Consider the following 17186-nt stretch of genomic DNA (forward strand, 5'->3'; position numbering starts at 1 on the left):
TGGAAGGACAGCTGAACGTCCTTGCGTGGCAAACCACTTGTAACCATGTATCCGCCCAGATGTGAATGAGAACTTGCTAATGACTTGGTGAAAGAGTGGGGTAACATCTCACAGCAAGAACTGACAAATCTAGTGCAGTTCATGAGAATGAGATGCACTGTAGTACTTAAAGCAACTGGAGGTCAAATACACCACATACTGACTGTTACTTTTAACATTGACCCTCCCTTTGTTCAGAGACTCATTATTCCATTTCTGTTCATCAAATGCCTGCGAAACTTCTTCAGTTTATGTCTCTGTTGTTGAATTTTTTTTTATGTCAATACAAATATTTACACATGTCAAGACATTTTCTGGAAATAAAAGCAGTTGAATGTGAGAGGACAATTCTGTTTTTGCTACTATATAGTGGGTAAGTACATGGTTTGGGACGCAGCCCACGGCTTCAAGCAGTTGTCTTTTTGCACGTACAGCAAGACAAATAATTAACCGCACTTGAAGCGTTCGTAAAAAAATAAAAATAAAAACACCCAAAACTGTATATGGTACCATAACGAAGACGAACTGTATGTTGATACGTGAAATTCTGTAGGGAACGTCGGACGGCGTAGCACGGGGACATAATGGCATGTGCTGTTAATCGAACTATGTTCTATAACATGTAAAACGGGAACATGAAAGGAGTATTCTAAAAGCGACTCATGTAAACACCTTAATCACAATATTGTCTTATACAGAATAAGGTCAATAATTAGATTACTGCTGTCCATGTAAAAGTAGTCATTGTGAATAACCAATACAACAATTTGGAATGTCCTGAAAAAGAAAGAAACAACTGTTGTACTGAGCAACAGACATTGAATGGGTCAGCCAAAGAAAACAACAACAGCTGATAACAGAAACATTGTGAGAGCTGTGAAGATAAACCCAAAAACAACAGTCAGTGGCATCACCAACAACCACAGGTGAAGGTATCACAATCCATCATTCAAAGAAGTCTATTATTAGCCTATAGTTTTTTGTTGTTGTTGTTGTTGTTGTTGTTGTTGTTTTGTTTGTTTGTTTTATTCCAAAATGATCAACGTTTGAGTAAGTACTAGATGTGATGGGGAATTTAACATGTAGCATTTTAATTATATTCTGCTGAAAAGAACGAAATGACTCAAAAAATACATTCGTTCATTTTGCTGAACGAGATTCAAAGATCCGAGTCAGTAAAATGATCCGAGCTTCCCATGACTAATAGCAACTGTTATTTACAATATATTTATACCTTAACGCGATTTTTTTTTCGTGCAAACATGACCCGGGTGGCTTTCCATACGACAGATTGTGGCGGAGGAAGAGGAGGAGGAGGAGGGCGCTGGAGAACGTCTGTACGGATGTGATGTGTAAGGCTGACGGGCATGAGGAGCGAATCTAAAGACTTGTTAAGCGATGAGGCGGTTGGGGAAACCTCTGGTCCAGCAGTAGGGTCTGAGCACAGGGCGGGGTGTGTGTCCGTTATGGGAGTGTTAGTGCTCGGTATCGGTGGGCTTCTCTCCGTTCTGGCGGCAGGACCACTGCACGCGCACTGCTCAGTCACATGGTAGGTAATAACCTGGCTAATAACCTAGTGCACACACACAGCATTTAAACACCAACAGCTACTGAAAGCATCTACCAACCACCATACTGTGTAGTAGGAACTAGAGAATAACCATAATAATAATAATAATAATAATAATAATAATAATGATAATAATAATGATAATAATAATATTAATAATAATAATAATAATAATATGTACATAGAGTATAGGAATAGTGATAATGTGGTAAAATAGTGGTAAAAAGAGTATGTATGAATATGAAGTGTTCATAAGCCCATAAGCCCATTTGTGCCACTCAATTATAAGTATATTAATAAATAAATAAGTAACGTAATGTAAAGCAATGAAATGTTATCCTGATGTTCACAGGACTGTAGACATCCCATGCTTTGATGCCTCCTCCCTTCTGGTCAACCAGATAAAAGAGTGGACAACAGAGAGCTGCCCCCCAAAGAGCCAAAAGTGCCTGTTCTCTGTGAGTATCTACACACACACACACACACACACACACACACACACACAGAGAGAGAGAGAGAGAGAGAGAGAGAGAGAGAGAGAGAGAGAAAGAGGGGCCACACTGTAACAGATAAAATGTGTTAGTTTGCAGTCAAAGTACATTTTCATGCACTTGACTAATAAAACATTCCATATGTCTGTGGTAGCTGGTGTCTGTAATTGGTGATGATATCATTGCCACTCGTGTCACTCCTGTAATGAGGTTCATTGATGACATCACATTTAACTTCAGCAGCACAAGCACAGACAGCTGTGAGATTCAGGTGTGTACATGGAATGAAAGTAAGTCTACAGTATCTTAAATTCAGCGTAATTAAATATGTCTCTGTATGAGCAACATCGAAGACTGTTTTTACAACTCTACAATTATAATACAATATAATAATATGGCTAAGATCAGAGATACATTCTTGCTTCTTCCTCACTTTCATTCTCTTAAAATGCCCTGCAGGGTCACTCTACATCTCGTAGCTGGTACACTATATTAGATTCAGGAACCAACTACCTGAACATGTACAATCTAATGAGAGGTGAGTTACAGCTCAATGTCTTTGCCTGCTCTCCTGTCATTTCACCACACAAAAATAATCTCAGTGCTAGAAGCAAACTTTTGAAATCACATCTGAGACAAAGCAGAAAACTATAATGACTGTTTATGATCATTGTATGTCCATGGGTGATACTATTATTCTTCAAATGTTGTTTTTTTTCTATTATTAATTAATCATAATGAGCTATTTTTGCAAATTGAAAAATCAACAATGCTTGGTTGCATTTAAGAATTCATACATACACACAAAGAGGCCCTTACCAGCTCTTTGCTGAAAGCAGCATGATCATGACATGCAGTTCATTCTTTACTACTCTAGCTCTTACTGTGAAATGGTTCTTTTGTAGGAAAGTCCAATCCCACTTAAAGATGCTGCTCCCCTGTACATGTCTTATTAGAAGAAACACACACATGCATACACACAAAAGTATTGCAGCCAATGAAAACAGACTTCTAAAGTTTTCTTGGTCTTTTTCTTCTGCTCTTTTTCTCTTTAAAGGCAGTGGTCTGTCCTCATCACCGAGCTTCACTGAGTCCACCGGTGACTGCATGTGCACACAGTACTCCTCCACTAGACTTAAACTGGACTCATAAATGTCACTCTTCTCTCCTGCTAGACCCAATGATGTACTCCCATCAGTGCTAGTTACATAAGTAACTGTTCTTCAGTGAACCCTAGACAACTGGCAGGAACAGTGTGCAACTCCTAGATCATCTTCAATCCTGTCTGCACGGTTACCAGTTCCACATGCAATGCAATATCTTAATATTTCACCAGGGTTTCATCAAAGCATCAGTACTCAGCATTAGGGCAGTGCACATTTGAGTATAGTGCTTTATGTGGTGAGACCACCAGTGATGCGACACAAGCATCAACAGCAGACATATGACCAAAACTGACTTGTTTGTGAACACAGCAAAATCACCAGTGTTGATTTAACACCCACGGTGTTGAATTTACTCCCACAGTGTTTCTTAAAGCCCATTGGACTCAAATAAACACTCTGGGTGTTAATTCAACACTAGGGATTTTACTGTGCATATTAGTATGATATTAGTATTATATAAATGTATTTGTCTAGCATTTTTACACAAATATTTCACAAAGCAGTGATCAGTATTGTGGAAGAACCTCCAACCATTCCTGATGATCTAATAAAGTACAAGAAGGATGACCACTGAGACCTAGGGAAGACTTGAGATGTGTAACCTAATTTTGCAAACTATATTGATTTTTCCACCCACTTCAATATTATGGGCATTTTGGTGTAGCTGCGTGAGACATAATCCAATATATTGCTATGCTAGGAATCAAAAAGTTTGACCACATTACCCTTGTTTTATTGACACTGCACTAAATGCTTGATTATAAAATGCTACTACTGACCTATAAATCAGCGAATGGTTTCACTGCACAGTATCTGAATATTTTGTATATCATCATCCACCAAGGTTTTTTTTTTGTGTTAATTCTTTTCTTCTGCAGCAAACATATCATTCATGTGTCAACCACAGTATTTGAACTTGAATGGATATTTGATTATTTGCACTTCTCTGTTAATATATATGTGATTTATGTTCAGAAAAATCTTCAAAATTTAATTCTTTTTTATTAAATTATTATTTTTCATTGCTATTTGCATGACATGAGGCGTTGTCACTGGTCCGGTTTGGACTACTGACTTCTTATGTAGATCTATGGACCACTAGAGGGCATTGGCAGCCCATCAGTAGCATGGCTCAGTGTTTTAGAAACAGCAGTATACACAATGATGGCAGACTGAATGTGCTCCCAGTTGGACTGATTTTGAATGTATTTTATAAGTTAAAAATACTTGGGTGGAGAAAAACAAATGGGCTCGTTTGTGAACAAACTTAATATGATTCACAGCCAACAAAAAAAGATTTTGGGGCAATACCAACTGCTGTGTTTCAGTTAAATAAAATAAAATAAATAAAATTCAATAAAAATTTCAGTTAAAAATGGCAATATTAACACTGCCATTGACAGCAATAATAATAATAATAATAATAATAATAATAATAATAATAATAATAATAATTACAGTCTAATTTACCTAAAAGCAAGGTTTAAACAGTGGTAGGAAAGAGTGCTGGAAATCCACAAAATCATGGGGAGAACATGCCCACACAGATAGTAACTGGAAATCAGACATTAAGTAGAACTTGTAGTATTGAACCAGAAACCCTGGAACTGAGAGATGGTAACACTACCCACAGCACCACTTGTGTAACCCAGTGCTTCTTCACATTCAAGGTTATGTCACATCACTCTGAAACTTACAACAAAATAAATTAGTATGTGTATAAATTAGTTTGTTAACTTTAAATATAATGTTAATTTTTGTGTGGACAGGATTGTAAACATGTCAAAAAGTTGCTAAATCTTGCTGGCAGTGAGAGTAGGCTTTATCCATGTGCACTGCAATTATGGGTGATTAAACATACACAATGCCCAGTAAATGAGGCATAGGATGGCAAAAAAAAAACTCCAATTTGCTTTAAATCCAAAGTCTGAGTGGAAACCAAATGTGGGGCAGGTGTATTCAAATAAAAGGCAGGAATACATGCAGGATGGGATGCCAGTAGGAGTTAAAAGGTCCTGAGAGGTTATCTATTTTCTGTACCACTTATCCTACACAGCGTTGTGGGGAGCCTGGAGCCTATCTCAGGGGACTCGGAGCATGACATTTTGGGCACGAGGCGGGGCACACCAGATGGGGTGCCAACCCATCGTAGGGTACAATCACACAAACATCCATTCACACACTGTAGACAATATGGAAATGGGAATCAGCCTGAAATTCATGTATTTGGACTGAGGGAGGAAACCAGAGTACCTGGAGGAAACCCCTGAAGCACGAGGAGAACATGCAAATTCTGCACACACAGGGTTAATGCAGGAATCAAACTCCCAACCCTGGAGGTGCACGGCATATGTGCCAACATTAAGCCACCATGTTATGTTATGTTATGAAGTTATGTATAAAATAAAAGTATAGAAAAAATGTCAAAATCTTGCTCAATTAAAAGTGGAACTGTCCAGTCCAGTTTATGTTATCTACTGGAATCAATGCAAGTCTATCCTGGCATTAGCAAAGAAAACAGGTTAATTCAGTTAGTTAAAGATAGCTAGTTAATGATACTAAATTAGGCAAACTTACCTCAACACGATTTTTGATAGTTTTTCTACACTGATGTACTTGATTAAATGCTAAACTGAAAGGATTAGAGGCTAAACTGAGCCCATTCATTTACTATATAGGGTACAGTCAATTGCTGGATGAGAGAAGAAGAGAACTTAATGATTTGTAATGAGTATTTTGAAGGTCAAAATAAAAATATAGGGAGTAAAATGTATTGTTTTGTTTTTCTTGGAAATGTAATTAAGTAGGTGTACAATTATTCAGTTTCAATAATTCTCAAGTAAAGACAGCAACCGGAGCTCAGGATAAAACCAGGGACCCTGGATCTCTAAGGCAACAATGCAGTGCAACCCCACACATTAAAATAGAGTACCGTATTGTGGAGTATTATTTATATTCTAATGAAATGTGCAAAAATTTAAAAAATAAAATAAAATCAAAATGTAATGCTAATGTTCTGATGGTTAAATACCTCTAGGCATAGATTCCACATGGTGCATAGGCCATACATGGATTTATAGCCAACTTAAACTACTGTGTTTCATTCCAGGACAGTTTCAGTGGAATAAAAAAAAAACTAAAGAATAAAAAGCTGCATGGCTTCAATTTTTGTATGAATTTTTAAAAATCTTTTTAATGATATTCATTAAATAAATATGTACTCATGGGAGTCAGTGAAGGGGTAAAGCTCTGATTTGAAACATTTAATTCATTATCAAACTGTGAAAAACTTATGATTTAATTCAGTTAATAATTTATTAAGGAAATATGTTAAAAGTGTTACAGATAAAGGAACAAGTTTCAGAAACACTAGTTTACATTGTATGTGCCAACATAGCAGTCAACACCAACGATATGTACGCCAGTGGTGGAGTAATGACTTATTAGTTATAAATATTTTAGTTTAACAGATATAACTTTACACAGTATAGTTCTATTATGAATTAAAGCTCAACAGTTATAAATTCACTTTAGCCAAGCCTATAAATAAATTGTACAGAATAAATATTCTCCATTATTTCTATGAATATGTAAGATTATTCAACAAACAAATAAGCAGATAGATAGATAGATAGATAGATAGATAGATAGATAGATAGATAGATAGATAGATAGATAAACAAAACAATATAAAACAATGCAAGCCAAAATATGTTTAACAGCTTAAAACAATATCCTCAAGTTGAGATGCAGAGCTAGCATTAGCTCTGGCCATTATAAAGTTACTTAGATTATAGTGTATTTAAACATTGCAAAATGAATTGTCTAGATGTGATGTGACATACAGATAGTATCTATTCATAGCTAGCTCAGAGTTAGCTCAGTGACCTACGGAAGCAGAGAAAGTTCAGTTTCTCCTCACAGTCTTTCATTTTCCAAATCCCTTCTTGTTGTGCTAAAGTTCCACAGCGCAGGTTTCTGGCAGGGCACTGGGGTTCACCCTCACTAGACCAGGCGTGGTACCTCAGGGCATGTTGAGTAGTCCAAAACCAGTGTCCATTGAGAAAGCGCAGACCAGTCCACACATGTTCTGTTTGTGCTGCCAAGCCTATCTTTATAGCTTCTTTCATCCAAACTTCTGATGTCAGACTGACCAAGTCGATGTAGTTAGTCCTGCAGTAGTCAAGAGCCTCTTCCCATGTCATTTTCTGCTCCACTAGAATCACGTCAAACTTCTCCATGCAGTAAAAGCTGAGATTCCATGCACATGGTACAGGAATGCATACTTGTAATGCATTCCATACTAGACTACACAATCCTGTAGCATAATTTGTATTAAAAGCAGGTGGACAAAATGGTTCATTGTCCCCTCCTGACCACTTTGTCAGATTATTACTGTCTGTATATACTCCAATCCACTTCCCAGTCAGACACGCTCCATAGTATTTTGTGTTGTTGGGACAAGAAGGAGGCACAGTACCTGGAAGAGACTTTATCTCCTCCTGGGTTGTCACAGTTGACAGATCATCATATCTTAGTCTGCAGTACTGTTGAGCTTCAGGCCAAGTCAGTAAATGGCTCACATAGATGTGTTGCCTAACAATGCAGTATGTCAGTCCATAAAGACCCATGATGAGCAGTACAGCAACTGTACCCTTCATCTTTATTTTGACCTGGAAAAGTTCCTGAGCTAACTTGTGATGAGTTTACAAGGTGACTGCTTCTTTGAGTTAACCAGTAATATACTGTAGTCCTGTTATATGACCTGTTCAAGCTTAGCCAATCAAAGAGGATCTCTAAACTATGACCAGGGTTCTGTGTTTTTCATAAGCATTTACTAGACCAATGACTGGTCAGAAAGTTCAATTTACATGTTTTGTTTGAAAGGGCAGAGATGGCTGCTTTAGTGAGCATGGTATAATGATTATACTTGTAAGTAGTTCAGGCAAATGAAAGCAAATAAGCCATAGGTAACATATAGATGGCATTAAAGCATGAAATCAGTCAAATCAGCATCCAAATTAGGTAGAACATGAAATGAACAAGAAAGGAAGGTTGTACACATCTTTAAACAATGAATTCCTGTAGTTATGTATCGTATTCTAGTAGTTTCTGTAATTCTGAATAGTTACAATGCTCTCTGTTAGCTGTCACATCAATTAGCATATTTTGAATACATTTTATGCCTATATGGAAGCTGGTGGAGTAAAGAATAGTATGAGCTTTGTTCTCAAACTTGTAAATCCATAACAAGTTGCACAACTCAATTTGTAGTACAAATGAAAAATGTTAAGTTTAAGGTTAGGATGGAATTATTGTTCATATGCTAACTTCAACATTCCCACACTCCTGCGCACAGTTCTAAAGGTAAAGTCATCTGGTGTATTTTGAAAAGCAGACAAGCATCATGCTGCCTCAAGCCAGCTGTAGTTTGCACAGACAAATATAAACACACTCAAGCTATGATGGTATCATCTCTGGGCCAAACTACAATAGTACCTAAAGTATGGAAAATAGGAGTGCTTGAACTAATGTTTATTCATATATTAAAAAACATAATTGTTGTCTCTACTACTTCTGCTGATGACTATTTTTTAAGTACAGACATTTTGTTATACATGTAGTCTAATGTATTTAAGCTTCCTAGTTCCTGTCAGAAAACTAGTACAACAAATTTCTCAAAGTTAAGTCTTACCAAAGGATGAAAATGCCATTGCAGCTCTTAAAGACTATACAGCAAATTCATCAAGAACAAGAATGATGATGTAATGTTTTAAACTGATTTAAAGTTCATACTGCTAAAATGGTTTTACTTTAGGATTTGAGTCCATCACTGAAAATCATTTTGATTTTACTTCACTTGTATTTAATTTCACTAACTTGAAAGTGTAGTATAAAGTTCCCTGTCCAGTTAACTTTAACTGAGGTTAATATCTTAACTGTCATTCATGAAACATGGAGATGGTGTTCTAATAGATCTCATAAGCACCTGTGTCGTGTGTGTGTGTGTGTGTGTGTGTGTGTGTGTGTGTGTGTGTGTGTGTGTAGGAGGAGGAGAGGAATACGTGGTAGTTTTGATATTGTTGTGACATTTGGCTTGTCCCCATGAGGAAAACTGCTTTCATATACACTGAGCAGCCGTAACATTAAACCACTGACAGGTGAAGAGAATAAAACTGATTAGCTTGTTAAAATGGCTCCTGTCAAGAGGTGGGATATATTTGACAGCAAGTGAACAGTCAGTTCTCGAAGTTGATGTGTTGGAAGCAGGAAAAATGGGCAAGCAGAAGGATCTGCGCAACTTCGACGAGGGCCACATTGTGATGGCTAGATGACAGGGACATCTCCAAAACAACAGGTGTTATGGGGTTTTCCCGGTATGCAGTGGATAGTACCTGCCAAAAGTGGTCCGAAAAAGGACAACTGGTGGACCAGAGACATGTTCATGGGCACCCGATCGAGCATCTGTAGGATGTACTGGACAAACAAGTCTGATCCATGGAGGCCTTACCTCGCAACTTACAGGACATAAAGGATCTGCTGTTAAGGTCTCGTGGAGTCCATACTTCGATGGGTCAGAGCTGTTTTGGTAGCACATGGGGGACCTACACAATATTAGGCAGGTGCTTTATGGCTGATCAGTGTATATTTTTTTGATACTGAAGTTTAGGTTAGGGCTAGATTTAGGTGTAGGCTTAGCATTAATTAGATTTATTAATAATTATGTCAGTGGGAGGTTCTCAACAAGGATAGTAAGACAAACGTGTGTGTGTGTGTGTGTGTGTGTGTGTGTGTGTGTGTGTGTGTGTGTGTGTGTGTGTGTGTGGTGTGTGTGTAGTAGGGTTTAATCCCACTTTTACATCCAATCCAAACAGCACACTTTAGGCAAATAAACTCCCCCAATCCCAATTAATTAGGAGCTCACAGCTCATAGACCTACAAACTGTAGAGAGGTAAAATTGAACTGTTGGCCAAGGAGACAGTTTGGGAGCCGTTTCATCTTTAGGCTACATACTGACCTGGCCTAAAACACTGAATGGTTTTGACCCTCAGCCTCTACACTAATGACCAGTTACCATACACTAATACACAGACCTGATATTTTAAAGAAAGTATTTTCAATCATAGCAAATAGGGAACCACACCCTTTGGAGCAGTGGTCCCTAACCCTGTTCCTATAGCTCTACCTTGCACAGGTTTCATCTCCAACCCAAATCTAACACACCTGTTTTAGTTGATCAAGAACTACTTAAGGCAGTGGTTAGATGGTCAGGTAGGCACGATTATGGTTGGAGCTAAAGTCTTCAGGAAGGTAGATCTCCAGGAACAGGGTTGGTGACCACTGCTTTAGAGACATATAACAGGACATCATTAACTATGAGAAGTATTTACTGTATTTGTTATTCCTTTGTTATTTATTTAGGCAGTGGCAACACAGCATGTTGCAGTAAATTGTATTGCACATTTGGAGACAGTCAGTCATGTAAAATGATTTCATTTTAAATTAGCAGTAATCACTATCACCAAAATGCAAGGCCTGAAGTTATAAATAATATGGCTTTATCAACCATCGTGATAATTTGCATGAAACATCTTTCATTCATTCTTTATATGATAACTCCCTAACTTGCTTGACCTCCAGGAGTGTTAATTTATGCAGAAGTGAAGTAGGACCATGTACTGCCAACGGCAAACTGACATTTACACACATACAAACACACGCGCGCTCACACACACACACACACACACACACACACACACACACACACACACACACTCTAAATATTATTGTCACAGAATGATGCAATATGTGTGTGTATGTGTGTATGCATGCATGTGAAAAAGGGTGACAGAGGGAGAGAAAGCACATGTATGCCCTTGTCTGTCTGATGTCCTCCCCAACAGTAAGCGAGGCATCTGCAAAAGCTGCAAATGTATGTGAATGAGTTTGAGAGAAAAAGAGGAGACTTGTTATGACTGCACATATCTGCAAGATCTTAGCAGTTTTGTGTCAAGGACAAACAAATCTGTCTTTTCATGCCAAAGGGAGACCATTGTGTATGACAAAAGCTAAATGTTTCTGGCAAGCAGAGTTCTATATGTTCACTCATATTTGTAGCAGTAGTAGATACTAAAGGGCACCAGAATTTGCAAATATATTTTGCATTCAGTCTTTATTGTGGTGATGTGTGTGGTGCTGGTATGAAGGCCACCACCGCCACCACCACCACCACCACCATCATCATCAGTACAGTAAGTGTGTATTCTGTATAAAACACATACATTTTGTTGGTCCACTTTGTAGGTGTACAGTTGGAGACAATAGCTCATCTTTTTACATGCCCAGTGTGTCTTCAATGTCAGATTGACCTCAATGCCTCCATGAGTGTCAGTGTCAATCAGGGATAAGCTATAAAAAAAAAAATCCAATTTTCCAACTATCCTACAGAGCCCCATTAAATTATTACTAAAAATGAAAAATTATGGCACAACAGTGACTCTAGTTTACATTCATTTCAACTCCAGCTTGTGTCACTACTCAATGTGGAAAAATTCAAGGGGGTGAAAACTTATGCAATCACATGTTTTGTGAAAGATTGAGCATGTTGTGATGTAGTGATAATAATAAGAGATACAGCTGTATTAGAATTGCAGCAAGAAAACTAAACCCAGGATAAGACACTGGCACAAAGGGGCTGAATTATAATGATGATGCTTAAAATTTTATTAGAGAAGGGGCGAATATTTCCTGCATGAGAATCTCTCTATAAATGTGGGTGGCAAACATACAGATATCTATCTATCTATCTGTCTATCTGTCTATTTGTCTGTCTGTCTGTATCTGTCTGTCTGCCTGCCTGCCTGTCTGTCTGTCTGTCTGTCTGTCTGTTCTGCTATGCTTATAAGAATAAACAGGAGGAGCCGGCAGCCACCCACATATCCACAGGCCACAACACAAACTATAAATCCCACCACCCGGATGAAGGTCAATCCTCCAATGTATCCACTCTCCAAATTATTCTTCAACAATCTAATGTTGAGGCTATTCTAAGGCATGCTGGGTCCTGTACTTTCTTTGCACAGTTTGGGCTTTGTTCTTCCTCGTCACTCATGCCTGATCTAAAGGTCGGGTGTAGAGGTTCTGAAAGAACAGCTCCAGCTTGTGCTCAGCATGAACATGAATGTGCAGATTTTTACGCAGATCCTAGGGTTATCAAGCAGCTCTGAGCTGACGAGGCTTAGCAGCGTTAAACTTGGCCTCAGGGTGCCAAAGAATTAGACAAAGTCGAGATAAAGGGGTAGATTTAGGATTACTGTCTGCGTCCTAATAAGCACCCGTGCGCGTCCCTAATTCCCTTTGATCTCTGTAATCTCCGGAACAAGTGACGATTGTTATTCATGCGTTTGGATCGTAAATATGATCACCGAGCCACTAATCCAAACTGCAGCGGGCAATTTGCCCTGCGTTGGTTACGTCAGCGCGTCTTTGGTCTCTCCTCTGCTGGGTCTGAAACTCGCAGCGCGCATCACAGCCGTGCCAGTGCGGAGAGTTTCCCTGTCAACTCCGTGAAGTATAAGCGAGAGTGGCACCAGGCAAATCCGCCTCCAGTCAACTGCGCTAAAGGTTACGACACATCCATGTACCTCCTGATGCACATCCAGTGATACCTCCTCTACCTGTTACTTTTCTTTCTTTCTTTTTTTCTCTCTTTCTTTCCCTGTCGCACTTTGTCTGCGCGGCTGCAGCGGTCCACCATTGCCCCCAAAAACCACTCCAGCGTTTTAACGCAAGCTTGTCGGGGGCTGCAAAGGAAGCGGCTGATCGGTGCAGCGCTTGGTCTCGTCGTCATGGTGGTGGTGCTGCTTGTCGCGATTCCCCTGCTGGTCCAGAGCTCCACTATCTCCGCGCACTACGAGATGATGGGCACCTGTCGCATGATCTGTGACCCGTACACCCCGAAAGCGAGCGCCACGGCGCTAGAAGTCATGCAGGACCTCGGTGCGATCCCGCCGCCGCCTCCTCCATCTTTCTCCCGTGGGAACAAAGGTGAACCGGGCCGCCCGGGGAAGCCTGGACCGAGAGGTCCTCCAGGTGAACCTGGTCCCCCCGGACCGAGAGGGCCGCCGGGTGAGCGTGGAGACTCCGGAAAAATCGGCTTTACCGGGGGTCCACAAGGAACAGCTCGGACTGAAACGGGAGAACTTGGCTCTGCGTTTGCGAGTGTCAAGATCGCCTTCTACGTCGGTCTTAAAAACCCACACGAGGGTTACGAGGTGCTCCGTTTCGATGATGTGGTAACTAACCTAGGCAACCACTACGACCCTTCCACTGGCAAGTTCACATGCCAGGTGTCTGGAATTTACTACTTCACTTACCATATACTGATGCGCGGAGGAGATGGAACCAGCATGTGGGCAGACCTCTGCAAAAACGGACAGGTAAATGACTTTCTGTTAAAGCCCCATTTTAACAGCATATACATTTTCGTTCCGGTAAGTAATTAGGGGGAAGTAATATTCGCATGCTCTAGGCTGCGTGGTGGACTTTCACTGGTTCGATTCCCAGTCAGGAAACCTACCCCAGACACTGGAGGGTTGCACGAGCCAGAGCACTCTCAATGCCGGTCGCAAGCCGGGAAAATGTGGATCGTTGCGTCGGGAAGGGCATCCGGAGTAAAACTTGTGTCAGAATCAAAATATGTTCTATTATCTGTTATATATTCTCATGCTCTAGATATAAAACAAACATGTAGATACAGATACTGTACCAACCGACAACCTGATTTTATCAGATCTGATCAGAAGATGCGTCAAATGGAATAAACTTTAACTTATTAAACTACAGCATACAACACTGCACGTGTTCACTAATTATAAGTATATCTACTGAACGTCACCGATTTCTGTATGTATTTAAATTGAAATGTATGTATTTAAAATAATTCAATGTAGGACTATAAACTATTTTGAAATAAAAAACCTTTTAAGTTTTTAAGCTGTATAAACTAAAATATGTTCTTATCATCAAACAGCGTAAACATTTTAATCTAAACTCAAAACCTAGCCTATATCTTCTTAGATATTACAACTACACTCATGCATAATTTACATTTGTCGACCTGCAACAGGGCACAAAATGTGACCTTTTAACAATTTAGTAATTAGGCCTACAGTTAAATTCTGTAGTATGTGGCTTTGGGCTTATTAACTGTTCCACATATATATATAAACACACACACACACACACACACACACACACACACACACACACACACACACACACATACACACATATCCCACATGTCCCATCTCTCATTTGGCATTTTGTTGGTGAACAGGTTCGAGCAAGTGCCATAGCCCAGGATGCAGACCAGAACTATGACTACGCAAGCAACAGTGTAGTGCTACATCTGGACTCAGGGGACGAGATATATGTGAAATTGGATGGCGGGAAGGCACATGGTGGAAACAACAACAAATACAGCACTTTTTCTGGCTTCATACTGTACCCGGACTGAGCTGGACCACAAGAACAGACACTGAAGTGAATAGTCATTTACCAAGTTGACATTAACACAGGTTGAAGCCCTGTCCAATCTAGTGCTTCATTTCTGTGTATCTGTGGAAATATGCTATTTTACTTACTGGACCATAAAGTATACAACCAGTGAGAAGTTAATGTTTGAAGTGAGCTTTTTTTTTACACACAGCAAAATCTCCAGAGTAGAATTAACACCTACAGTGTTTGTGTAAGTCCATATGGGCTCAAATAAACATTGGAAGAGTAAAGACGGTCTGTCTGAAGATAGCAGGCTGATGGGTGTGTCTTTGAGTACATTGTAAATAATATATACAGCATTCTTATTGTAATGCTTGTTTATAGTAATGATACATTGCATTGTTATTTATTTGTTTATTTATTTATTTTAATAGAGTGTGTTTGATCTGTTTGCAGTCCAGTGAAATTACACTTTACAGTACTATATATTGTTAGCAATGTACTACTGTAAAAAAAACACTGATGAAATTTTAGTTATATTATTATACCTCCTTTATTGACAAATATGAATCTTAAATAAATGTAAAAAAAAAAAAAAAAGAAAAGTTAATTCTAACAAAGGAATATGATAAAATGTGCTTATTACAGCAATCATTTCAGTTCATTTCATATGAGAACAAACATAAGACAGCAAATGTGACAATTAATGGGTCACTGACCTGAACACCAAAGAGAAAAAAAAGAAACAAGAACGTAAACAATAAAATATCATGCTAGCTTTATGTATCTAGCTAGGCTTAGATTATATTGACTACAGATTTACCTCCAGCTGGCCCTGCCTCCCTGAACTAACCACATCTTTGTGTTTTTCTTTAAAACCAACGAAACAAACAAACCACAATTAAGGATGACAAAATAATGGAAGAACTGAAAAAAAAAAAAATTCTTTTGCTGCTTCCGGTAAATGCTATTAATGACTAGTTAACAGTAGAGTTATTGATGCTGTATGTTTTACAGTTGATAGTCACAGCAGTGTTACTGTGGCTAAACAATAAGCTTCTTCGATAAATTATAACCTAGCAGTTCTGTTAATCATTTCTGAGCTGCAGTATCAAACTGTAAACACTTTTAATTTGTCATACTGTTTTGAATACAGTATATTATTGTTGAAATTACGGAAAAATTCTTTACAGTGTAGGCTTAAATAGGCATGCCATTAATCAGATATGAATTCAAAGATATGTCTTACATATTTGTTCCTAGTAGGGACCCAACAGTCAAAGGCAGTTTTGATTAAACTCAAAGGTATACTGTCAGTTTAGTTTTAGTTTTAGCTGGATAGCTGGTGTAGGTGCCACAGTTCAGTAAATTAAAAATATAAACATATATATATATTTTTAATTAGCTAGATGCTCCCTTAGTTGTAGCGATGTCACCTAGCAACTACTAGTACAGAGCTGCAAGACCTGTGTGTAACACAGTATTTTGACAGTATGCCTGAATGGTTTGCAAAAAGAACATTCTTGGACTCATGTGAGGTGTGTACAATTACTATGTCTCCATCAGCTCTGTTGTGTCACAACATTATGAAAATTACTGACATAGTGCCACTACAGCTAATATTAGCTGTGAAGATTATGAACTTGTTTTTAAGATTCTTTCAGAAATACTACCCTGACTATCTTTCCACATAGGAACTCAAATACATGGCAAGAATTTCACCGACTGCCATCAAGGCATACCTACTCAGAGCTAGTGTGGACTCATAAACCCTCTCATATTTCCATATAAGAACTCAAAGACACACTTTCTGTGCCTTGCAATAGGGAACATTTAATTTAAATAAGTAGGTTTTCATTCAGCACTGGGCTTATTGCTGTGTAGCCTGTTTGACTATGTGTTGTGTGTATCAAACATGTATTTAAACTATATGTCAAAGCAAAGTTATGAGGACAATGAATTATTAGTATAGATCTGTCTGGGATGTTGATGGATTGCTAGTCCTATATGATGTATTTGCCCTGTAGCACAATTTATACATTGCACTGTTAATATTTATTTAGGTATTTCAATAAATGATGTTTTGTATAACTGCTTTCTTTGTATGTATTAAATGTCGTCCTCAGATACATCTGAGTCATGAATCATGGTGAGCACATCAAGATTTTAATCACAGGATTAAAAAAAAAAAAAACTTTAACATATGCTCTCTGTGTATGGTATAAAATTGATATTACCAAATAATGTTTTTCATGTACATCTCAGTTAATGAGTAAAGGATGATTGGGAAACAAACATTTCAGCCTGTATAGATGTCTTTGTAGGAGTGTGGAAGAGCAAGTGTGTGTGTGTGTGTGTGTGTGTGTGTGTGTGTGTGTGTGTTGGTGTGTGTGGGCTGGTCTAGCTGTCAGGCTTCCAGC

General features: G+C 38.6%; 1 protein-coding gene across 1 annotated transcript; it reads left to right on the forward strand.

The window, feature by feature from the left end:
- The first annotated feature begins 12275 nt into the window (after nucleotides 1-12275).
- Nucleotides 12276-16959, forward strand: c1ql2 (complement component 1, q subcomponent-like 2). The gene is made up of 2 exons (XM_017469220.3): nucleotides 12276-13706; nucleotides 14606-16959. The coding sequence occupies exons 1-2, from the start codon at nucleotides 13116-13118 to the stop codon at nucleotides 14783-14785; spliced, it is 771 nt and encodes a 256-aa protein (XP_017324709.1). The 5' UTR covers nucleotides 12276-13115; the 3' UTR covers nucleotides 14786-16959.
- The last annotated feature ends 227 nt before the right edge of the window (nucleotides 16960-17186 follow it).

Source organism: Ictalurus punctatus, chromosome 6 (assembly GCF_001660625.3).
Source record: "Ictalurus punctatus breed USDA103 chromosome 6, Coco_2.0, whole genome shotgun sequence".
Lineage (NCBI taxonomy): Eukaryota > Metazoa > Chordata > Actinopteri > Siluriformes > Ictaluridae > Ictalurus > Ictalurus punctatus.

Excerpts from the sequence above, each read along its gene's own strand:
- c1ql2 (XM_017469220.3), top strand. The coding sequence starts at position 13,116 with ATGGTGGTGGTGCTGCTTGTCGCGATTCCCCTGCTGGTCCAGAGCTCC. Across the intron at positions 13,707-14,605 it reads ACCTCTGCAAAAACGGACAG|GTTCGAGCAAGTGCCATAGC; the intron begins GTAAATGACTTT and ends GTTGGTGAACAG.